At 34.9% G+C, this 11465-nt stretch overlaps 1 protein-coding gene across 1 annotated transcript; it reads right to left on the bottom strand.

The window, feature by feature from the left end:
* Positions 1–1168: 1168 nt before the first annotated feature.
* On the bottom strand, positions 1169–3460 carry LOC126692120 (uncharacterized). Its single transcript, XM_050387613.1, has 2 exons — positions 2413–3460; positions 1169–2331 (listed from the first exon to the last, which is right to left on the bottom strand). Exons 1-2 carry the CDS (start codon positions 3458–3460, stop codon positions 1169–1171), a joined length of 2211 nt encoding a protein of 736 aa, XP_050243570.1.
* Positions 3461–11465: the final 8005 nt, after the last annotated feature.

Below are 11465 nucleotides of genomic sequence, written 5' to 3'. Positions count from 1 at the left end.
ATATGTCATCCTCCTCACGTTGGGGACCAACACCAGCATCAAACACGTCCCTAGCTTTAGTTTTGACAACAGCATACCAATCCTTGTGCCTTTTATCTTCCACATAAAAAACCTGTGTAGCTTGAGATGCCAAGACGTATGGTTCATCCACCATTTTATCCCCACCATGTATGAAGTGTGTAAAGTTTACCATAGGAAACCCAAATTCATCAGTCCTATATCCTCTCCTATGTTGGTCATGAACCCATTTACACTTGAATAACACATGTTTGATATTGTCAGAATAATTCAACTCAATTATATCACTTAAAATACCATAGTAAGTATTGCCCCCATCAGTAGCCACACTAACTCCACTATTCTGCGTTTTCCTATTTGCCTCATCATTTACACTCCTAAATTTTAAGCCATTTATTACATAATGCTTGAACCGCTTTACATAAATATACGGCCATTTGGACAATGCAACAAGGGTATCACTAACTCCCTCCCTTTCCTTCTCAGCACCAGTGAGGGACATCACCTAACATCAGTTGGCCAAAATAAAATAATTCATATCAGTACAGTTAATCATGGTTGAGACAGTGTTACAAGTTTAATAAGTTGAAAATGTCATACGTACGTGACCCCCAAACCAAGTACAAAACTTCTCCATGTGATGCTTATATATAATGGCATCGGAAACGTTACGATTGTGGCCTTTTCGAAGTTCATCCTCTATCAATCTTTTGTGCATCCTGTGCAGGCAATTGTATTAGGGTTAATAGACCTAATTTCACATTGGATTGACGTGCAATTATATTTGTATATGTAATACTTACTCACGAAAGCGGTTGATGTTTTCAGAATTGAATAAAACGTAGCGATGGGCTTGGGTCCACTCTTTATTGTCTAGTGTCATGATCGAAACCACCCCCGTTGACTCCTCAATCATCCTGGTGGGTCGATTGAATATAGTTTCCACTCCTTCCATATACCGTGAACAGAATGTTAAGCACTCCTCTACTATGTATCCTTCAGCAATAGACCCTTCCGGAGCAGCTCTATTTCGTACGTAAGACTTAAGACGTGAGAGGTACCTATAAAGGAATGATAAGATTAATGATTGGAAATGGTAATTCGAACACGCATATGAAACTGGAAGTTGATCAATAATTTTACACACATCTTACCTCTCAATGGGATACATCCAACGGTAGTGCACTGGACCACCAATCTTAGCTTCAGCAGCTAAGTGCATGACCAAATGTACCATCACTGTAAAGAAGGATGGAGGAAATATCTTTTCCAATTCACACAATGTCACTGCAATCTCTGCCTCACTAGTCACAATATCTGAAACCGTAAGGGTTTTGGAACAAATTTCTCTAAAGAAGCAAGCTAACTTTATCAAAGGCCTACTAACATGAGATGGCAAAGACCCACGTAATGCTATGGGAAAAAGTTGCTGCATCAATATGTGATTATCATGACTCTTCAAACCAGAAATCTTGCGTTCTTTCATATTCACACGGCGTGAGATATTGGAAGCATACCCATCGGGCACTGTTACATCCTTCAAAACTTGCAAGAAACCATCTATCTCCGATGAAGTCATATGAAAACATGCAGCCGGTATGGTGTACTGATCATCACTTTTTCGTTGTAGGTGGAGTTCACTCCTTATCCCCATGTCCGCCAAGTCAAGGCGTGCCTTGTAATTATCCTTCGTTTTATCCTTCAAGTTCAACAGTGTGCTTATTATATTGTCCATCACATTCTTCTCTATATGCATCACATCAAGATTGTGTCGCAACTTGTGATCCTCCCAATAAGGCAAGGTAAAAAATATACTCTTTTTCTTCCAACCACTCTGGTCTGCCTCCCTTCTCTTCCTTTTTTTGTAAGCAAGTTGACATTTCCTACCCAGACAACGTCTAAGTAAATGTTCAGTTTCCACAATAATGTCAGACGTGACTGGTGGTTCAGGAGCCAATCGAGTATCAATAGATCCATCAAATGACATACCATCTTTGCGGAAATCATGGTTAACATCCAACCATCGCCGATGTCCCATGTAACAGAATTTGCGACCATTTCTCAAATATCGAGACTCGGTCTGCATCGCACAAGAAGGACACGCCAACTCACCTTTGGTACTCCAACCCGACAAATCTGTGTATGCAGGAAAATCATTTATGGTCCACATCAATGCTGCACGCAATTGGAATACTTCTTTTGAAGATGCATCGTATGCTTGTACTCCAACATCCCATAACTCCCTTAGTTCTTCTACTAACGGTTCCAAGTACACATCTATAGCAATCCCTGGCGAGGTAGGACCAGGAATAACTAATGATAGAATCAAAGATGACCGTTTCATGCACAGCTAAGGTGGGAGATTGTATGGGACCAACATGACAGGCCACGTACTGTGACTAGTGCTCATAATTCCGAAGGGGTTGAACCCATCCGCAGCTAATCCAAGTCTGACATTACGAGGGTCAGATGAGAAGTGTAAATGCTTACTGTCAAACGTTTTCCATGCATCTGAGTCAGCAGGATGCCGCATTACCCCATCATCGGTACGACCATTAACATGCCATTTCATAGAACTAGCCAGATCGGGTGACAGAAATAGTCGCTGCAATCTTGGCTTTAAGGGGAACCACCGTAGGATCTTCGCAGCTTTCTTCTTCCCCTTACTGGATGAAGCATGCTTACTAGCAACAGATGCCTCATTTGTTTTCCACCTTGAAGCTTTACAACAAGGACACGCTTCGAGGTTAACATTTTGCTTCCAAAACAGCATACAATCATTGGGACAAGCATGGATCTTCTCATAACCCAAACCCAAATCTCGAACTATCTTCTTAGCCTCATAATGGTCCTTTGGCAACTTAGCGTCTGAAGGAAGCATATCCATCAGGACTTGAAGCAACAGAGTAAATGACTTATTTGTCCAACCACACAGAGTCTTCAACTGGAACAACACGACAATGGCTGAGAAAATGCTAAATTTTGTACAACCTTCATATAAAGGTTTGTCTACATCATCTACCATCTTGTAAAACTTCTTGGCGTCATCATTCGGACCTTCACCCGGACATTGCGCAGTTGGACCTTCTTCCATTGGTTCGGGTGGGATTTCATGCGGGGGGCACAAATCGTGCAACATCCCATGGAAATCACCATATGGATTTTGGGTTTCTTGCACATGAGAGCTCCCACATTCGGTAGCTGGCGTAGCAGCCGCCGATTCACCATGAAATTTCCAAACTTTGTAATTTTTAAGCATCCCCGAAGCCCAACAGTGCTCACGTACCACATTTAGCGGTTGTATAAGCAAATTCACACATTTCACACAAGGACATAAGATCGTCCCATTGCGCGCGGATGGAGCAGCAAATTCCACGAATTGGTTTACACCTTCAAAATATTCCCTTGTACCCCTCCGCTTCTCCATCCAACTTTTGTCCATTGCGATACAATATTTACGGAATGTTACCTACACCAAGATTTGTTACTACAAAGATACTAATTATTATAATTACATTCATTTGTCATTTGTTAAGAACATACATACCCAAGTATGCGGCTATTTTCTTGGAACATATAACACTTGTCCTAGACTAACTCAATGTGATAAGTTGTAAAAGTAGTTAAGCATAAGTGTTTACAAAATATGAAAACAAATACCAAATTCATGTCATTGTAATAATTATTAAAAACTTAATAATTATTAAGTCTATAATACCATGATGCTCAATTATGCAGCCATTGGTCAAAAGTGAGTTCAAAACATTTGTCAGATAGGTTTAAGATTTGGTGTGATTCAAGTTTATAGTTGTTTTGTTGAGGTTTTTATTTTTATTTTTTTTTGTTTTTAGAAAAAAAAATTACATTAGTTTTTCCATGTGTAGCAATTTAGCATATGGGACCCTCTATGATAGTGGGTTTTGTTTGCATTAATAATGATTTCAAACTTGCAACTGTTAAGACTTAATTTTACATGAATTAAATTTTCACTGTTGGGCGATTCCTTGAGTATGAAAGTCGATACATCATGATCATTTTGTGTTCATTATGTTTTTGTAATCAGTATCATATATTTGTTTTAATTCATCATACAATCCTGGATTTGTTTGCAATTAGCCAATATAAGGAGTATCTATGCATTTCATTTTTATTCATCTATTGTGAAATTCTGTTTAGGTTATTCGAATGTTGTGGCCTATAGTTTTCTAATACTTACAATTCAGACCAGAAAAAGGGGGGTCCCATCTATCGTGAAATTACCATTAGTTTATTAGAATGTTGTGGACTTTAGTTTACTAATGCTTTCTGTCATAGAAAAGCAAATGGGGGCTTAAGGGGTAATAACTTGGGCTTAATCACAAACATTAAGATCTTCTTGATTTCAACTTTAATATGTTCCTTCATACCCTCGCACAAATTATGATACCTCAAATTAATGGTTTGCATTTAGGTATAATATCTGGAATGTAAATGGATATTGAACAATTTAGACAAAACTCACGAATTCTTTATCTTGTTTTTCTTTGTTTGTTGCTCTGCATTTTACTTTGGTGTAGAATTTTGTGAGACTATTTACTATTGTAGCTTGATGCATTTAATGGATTAATACTACAAGATTTGAATATCATAATATTATAATTATTAATTATTTTTTTGTCGAAGTCGCCTATATTTGCTTCTACGAAAAACAAAGATGCCTATAATCTCTCTTCGTCCGCCATAATTTTATTTTGTTATTCTTTTGGACAGTCAGAACATGTTTTGAATAATAAATTGTTGGAGTAAAAAAAAAAAAAAAAAACAAGCGTTTTTTCCTACTTGAGTGCATGGTTGGTAAAGAAATATGTTGTTTGCTTTGCAAGATAAATCTTTCCCCTCTTTTATTGATTTCCTAGATTCTTGTAATTTTTGTATTTGATTTCTTTTCCCTTGTACACTCCCTGTGCACTAGGGTGTCCCCTTTTTTATCAATATATCTTTTACTTATCAAAAAAAAAAGAAATACAGGTTTTCTTTTTTTAAATCTTTTTTATAAATGGTCTATTTATAATTTTGTTGAATGAGCAAAAAATTTCAAGATAAGATTTTTAAATTTCTATGAAGGACTCCATGAATTTAGGTTTTTTTTTTCTTGCAAGTAATTATTATTATTATTATTATAATTGATTTTGTATTGTCTTAGTATAAAATGTTTAAATTTTAAGTTTCCATGTGTCTTTTGTAACAAGAAAAGAAGGTATATTCTTGATGATGATGAGTTGTTCTATTTAATGATCTGTTGTTGTATATTTGCTTCTCATAGTGCTTATTACAAGTGGCTGTCGGTCTATATTGCATGATAGTGCTAATGCTTTTAGATTGATTTCATCCTTTTCAATTTTGGGCTTTTCTAGGTTTTGTATGTAATTATATTCTTAAAATCTTAGTTAATCTACTTGGGTGATGAGGGGGGAAAATCAAACGTCTTGACTTGAATTATTTGGAGTAGCAAGTATGGTCAAACTATATTTCCAGTGGTGTGCTCAAATAGAATTTTAATTTAAAACTATCTCGAAATGGAATTGATAGGTGAATCAATCCCAAATTTTCACAGCGTTATCTGTTATAATGTTATGACGATTAAAATCTTAAAGATAGTCTTATATATGTGTATATATATATATATATATATTGATTGTAGAGGTTGTAATTTAGTACTTAAGTTTTTGAATTTGTAATTTATGATAAGTATGTTTGCGATATTGTGAACATCTAATTTCTTATCCATTTCTATTTCTATTTGCTCTCGGTCTCTCAAATTTTTCTAAGTGTACCTACAATGCAGAAGATGTATATATAAAAGAAAGAGGAGAGGCTGAAGCAGCTAAAAGGGGCAAGATCCCTTCAATTAGCTGCCTCTATTAGATGTGATGGATGCTCGTGAAAATAAATAGTACATAACAATTACAGACTTATGTTAAAACAGAAACGATACACCAATACTCAAGTTACTGCATAATTTTGAGCAAACTCAGGGGAATAATTTCAAACGCATGCTAAAGTAGAAAGTGGATTTTCATATTGTTTTTGTATTCATTTGTGGGCATTAAACAATGTTTATATTATTATGTAATTGCATTATGCTTAATAATAAAATGGCATTCCTGGATTTGCCTTCGTCAAATTTGTACAAAACTTTGTAAGACTTTGTAACGTTGCAACTTTGAGTGCTACTAGTTAGTTCGTTTATATATGATCCCTAATACCCCAAAAAAAAAAAAAAATTCTGAACTATCATAGTCTTTTGTTTTCATGCTTGATAGTCCCATGAAAAAGCTAGAAGTTTTCATTGGAAAGTAATTGCAAATTGGGATGATCTAGTAGATTTGTGCAGTAAAGATAGGGCAACTAGTCTGTGAGGGTGCTGAAACAGGTGTAGAAATTGTTGATTTGGATAGTGGAACTCGGGTCCAAAAGAATTGTTGGCTGATGATGATAATTTATCGCCAGACTTGGTTAATATTGAAAAGATAAGAGCTCAAGTACCAATTGTTCCTATTAGGGCATTCACATCCTGAATTCCTATTTTATTCTATTTTACCATCTCAAAAAGGTATTTTATTAATTACATCATACTATTTTACAACACCCTCAACATCTCAATTTTTATTTTCCTATTCCACTCATTAAATTAATATATACTATCTAATAAAATAATATAATTCAATCTCTCTCTCTCCCTTCTCCCCATGCCAACATAAAAAAATATTATTATTTTTTTAGGATACTAGACCAATACAAGGCCAAATGCTGGGGCCTTTTTAGTACTGTAATGGTAAAATTTGCTTACATATGCCATCGGCATGGCCAATTGTGAATGCTCTAGAAAAGAATGGCAAATGCCAAATGCCAAATTTTTGGTATTTGGAAAACAAACACCAAAATCATTGTTCCATGGGTGTTTCAAATCTCAAATATTTTTCCAACACGCAACAGTGTGGTTCTATAAATAAAACCGCATTGTGGCGTGTTGGAAAAAAATTTATTATTTTTTTATTCACCTTGGTGGACCCTCTATTTTTCTATATATTGATTTATATTCCCTCACACACTCTCTCTCTCTCTTCCCTCTGCTTCATGTCTCTACTCTCCACTCTCTTCCCTCTCCAATCTCCTCTCTTTGATCACCTTGCTCTCCCTTGCGTCAAAAAGTTGAAAAGGATCCTATAGGTTGTCTGGGCGGGGCTGGCTAACAGGGGCCAAGGTTGTGGAAGGGAGGGGCCCAACTATTAATAACATAAAATATACCTACGAAAACAAAAAAAATTTTGGGCCGGGGGAGGGTCCGATCCCCCTACTAGGTCCATCCCTAACATAAAATCATGTACTTTAACAACAAAAGACAACTAAATATCCAGAGAAAATTCAGACCTCCCAAACAAAATAAAAATCATTCCATCAGCATACTATTTAGTGACATGAAGTTGCAAAATATTTCTCTTTGTACGGGAAATAAGCATAAATTATGGTTCAGCTTCAACCTGATAGCGAATGTCAGTTTTTGATGCCTAGTCTGGATGAAAGTTTCACACGGCTTGTTTACTGTTTGCACCTGAAATTAAGAAATAATTGATATTAAAGAACATGAAAAGTTTTATATAAGAAGTTGTAACTGTGGCATATATAATGAGACTTATATAACTGTAACTTGGTTTGCCTATGTTAGAAACTTATATGCATATGCCACTATGAATCATGTCAAAGCATTTTCTCCTTACTCTGCCAAAAAAACACTGCTGCAAAGAATTTTTAATAATCCAACAACGCATGTATCCAAAAATTTTTAAATTAAGAAAGAAAATGCATTCCATTAATTGCCAACTCAAAGATGCATGCCAGGACAGCAATGGAAGTTCTGCGTAGGTAAAACAAGCCATGGAAAGTCTTCAAAATGCATCTCTATTTGCCACATTTACAAAGGCAAAAGATTAAAATCTTAAGTCATACTCTAAGAACTTCAAGAATTGGGCATGAAAGACAAAGCCATGGATTAATGAATCATCTAAACAATGCATGTAATGGTACTGAAGTGAAGGTTGCATATCCTAATGAAGGCAGCAACGAGGACACAAAGTTAGGAAGATTAGTGTGGATCATTTTGAGCAAACTGAAGTGTGGCAGACATTCCCATTAAATTTAATTATTATCATTCTTACTGTTTCATACACTGCCTTGGTTGCCAATAGCAAGCAAGCAAAAACAACAACAAACTTAATATTACAAAACGTAAAACAGCATTTATATATATCATAAGAACATTATGTCAAAAGGTTAATTAGATCACTGCCTTACTCCACATATATTGACATGGTTGGAGATAACTAACGCTATTAGATCACTTATTTGTAGAAGGTTGATGACATGGCCATTAGATTTATTACAAATCAATGACTTATAAAAGTTGTAACTCTTTCAAAGTTATACCAGATATAACTTGAACTCCCTCATATATATATATATATATATATATAAGTTAATTAAAATGAAAATAAGATTAATATGTCTATGAAGTCAATTATGCATAAAAATTACATGACCTTCTCAAATCAAACAAAGTCTGTTGATGAACAGTATCTCTATAAGTGTATTGAGATATTATTCATAAATTATTTTGGTCCATAGTTTGTTGAGTATAAAGTATTTCTGTCTTTGGGTCAGTCTAGCTATATTTAGTAAAAGCGGGGTTTATTGAGCCTAATGGGAATGCTCTTATGCCAAAAGAACTTATATAGAAATATGTAAAATAAGTTTGTGTTTTCCCTTATACATATTATCACGATCTATTTCAAGACTGTTTTTGTATTTTTTTTTTTATTTTTTTGCCAATTTCAGATTGGTAAGAAAAAGAAAAATGAAATAAGAGAAATACAACAAATTTAGCTAGTTACTAAGGTTAGCAAATTGACTAATATCCCACTTCAATCAATTTAAGATCACCTATCGAAACTAATATATGTAAGGAGAGGAGTACTTGTTAAAATAAACTATTTGAGGAAGTGGCCAAGATGAGATGATGATATCTCTAACATTTCAAATGACGGCAACAGAAATGAAATAAAGATATGTTATATGCAATTTGCACTTTATTCTTTTGGCAAAACCAAGCTGCCCAATGAGAAAGACATATGGGACTTTTCAAACCCATAATTAATATCGTATATGGAAGCAACATGCTTTTATTGACTTATACATATATATGAATAGTTCACATGCATATCGTATTTGAAACAACATAGTAATTTCTTACTACTGTGAGTTTAAACTTGAAACCACCAATTATTTCCTTTCTCACACTTGAGAATTTAGGGTATGATATCAACTTATCACTGAACCAATGAATCTCAGGCAGAGTAAACATTAACCTGAGTACGTAATTAAAACTGTGTTTTCTAAAGCAACTTCAAGAAGTAATGACTAATGACAGCTATAATGACCCCTAAACCGTTACGATTGTCCTCGTCATTTTAATATTAAAGCCGTAAAGTAACGTTTAGACTTAGAAGGATTGCTATGGAATTTCAAGGATTACATATTATGATTGGGCTTGGAACTTAGAAACCACTTCATGTTCCAAAATCCAAATAAAGGGGGTCAACTGTTCGTAGCTTTGATGAGTTATAAAATAAGAATGCCGCATTGCCCCCCCCCCCCCCCCCCCCTCTTAAAAAAAAGGGGTAAAGTTTATTCATACCTACTAATTGCTTGGTGTGAGTTAAGCTATTGGTCAAATCAGTAGGGTCAAGCTTGATAAGATTGTGAATTTATATTTAAATATTTATGCTGTGGAGCATTTCACTTAATTAGTATTTTTTATATGGCTAGACCACGTTGGTTGACACAATAGTCACAAACACATTTAGCCCAAAAAGTGAAAAAGGTCTCAACACACACCCGGACTTTTCAACACCAGCCCATGGGCTGAAGAGTCACTCGTAGGCTCATAGCGAGTGCCTTCGGCTTCGTGCCTTCGTTTCCAAACAAAAACAAATTAAAAACAATATACAAGACTGTCTTTGTTACAATATACAAGACTTCCCCAATGCAATCATTAGGAGAAAAAAAAAGTTTTTTTTTTTTTAACATTTATATACGCATTGATTTGTTGATTATAGATTAAATTTCTTTAATCTCTAATCCAGTTAATGAATTACCTTATTCACTCATTTTGATTTATTGATAGGATAATTATCTATACATGTTAAATACTATGCCGAAATAGTTTTCTAGTTTCACTTTAGGTTCCATCACTTTTATGAATTGTAGAGCAAAACTTTCACTACACAATTCAATGCCCCGGATTCAATAGGACTCATAAATCATAACCTTATTAAGCATCAACATATACTGCAAATCGAGACCTAACCCCTTCTTCCCAAACTTTAGTACTATAGTTTATACAACATGCATAAGTTAGTCAATTTTTATTTTTAATACAATAATATTAGGAGTACTATAAATTTTATCATATAAATTTTATAAACCTATGTATGAAGATTTAAAAATAAAATAAAAAATTAATTAAATTCAAATTTAACTCTCCAAGATGAAGCACATGGGAGATGACGGAGATGTGGAAATTCTGGAAAAAGTGGATACAATACTCAAACAGTTGCGAGAAAAAGAAGGAGAACTTGAAGATTTAGAAGCTTTGAACCAAACATTAATAGTGAAGGAGCGCAAGAGCAATGATGAGCTGCAAGAAGCTCGAAAAGAATTAGTTAATGACCTGAAAGACTTAGCTAGCAGTGCTCATATTGGTGTTAAGAGAATGGGAGAACTTGACAGTAAACCATTCCATGAAGCAATGCAAAGAAAGTATAATGAGGAAGAAGCAGAAGACAGAGCTTCAGAGCTATGCTCATTGTGGGAGGAATATCTGAAGGACCCTGACTGGCATTCGAGGAGAAGATATTACAGTTGATGGGAACCATCAGCAAGTTATAGATGAAGAAGATGAGAAATTGAATGATCTGAGGAAAGATTTGGGTGATGAAGTTTACAAGGCTGTGACAGCAGCTTTAATGGAGATAAATGAATACAATCCTAGTGGGCGGTCTATAATATCAGAATTGTGGAACTATCCAGAGGGAAGAAGAGCTACACTTGAAGAGGGGGTCATGTTTATATTGAAGCAATGGAAAGTAGCTAAACGCAAAAGGGGAATGAGTTGAAGGAAATAATATATCTAAGTCCTCTAACGGAACAATGTAGTGGAATTTGGAAGAAATGTCACTGAGACTAAACCTAGGCTTTAGTATTTCTACTACTATTTAAGGGGCTTCCCCTGTTTGGATTCCTCAATGTTGATGCCCAAAATACCCTCAAATTTATCAGTTTATAAAACTTAAATGATAGGGTTATAAATGTAAAAATAAAAAATAAAAACCCACATTCAAACCCACGTTCAA

Source organism: Quercus robur, chromosome 1, assembly GCF_932294415.1.
Source record: "Quercus robur chromosome 1, dhQueRobu3.1, whole genome shotgun sequence".
Classification (NCBI taxonomy): domain Eukaryota; kingdom Viridiplantae; phylum Streptophyta; class Magnoliopsida; order Fagales; family Fagaceae; genus Quercus; species Quercus robur.
Note: the sequence above shows the minus strand (reverse complement) of the source record. Positions and strands in the feature narration are given on the sequence as shown.

What these genes read in the sequence shown, in the direction of transcription:
- LOC126692120 (XM_050387613.1), bottom strand. Translation starts at nt 3,460, where the DNA reads ATGGACAAAAGTTGGATGGAGAAGCGGAGGGGTACAAGGGAATATTTT. An exon ending in AATTATGAGCACTAGTCACA is followed by an intron (nt 2,332 to 2,412) that starts GTACGTGGCCTG and finishes TTCTATCATTAG; the next exon opens with TTATTCCTGGTCCTACCTCG.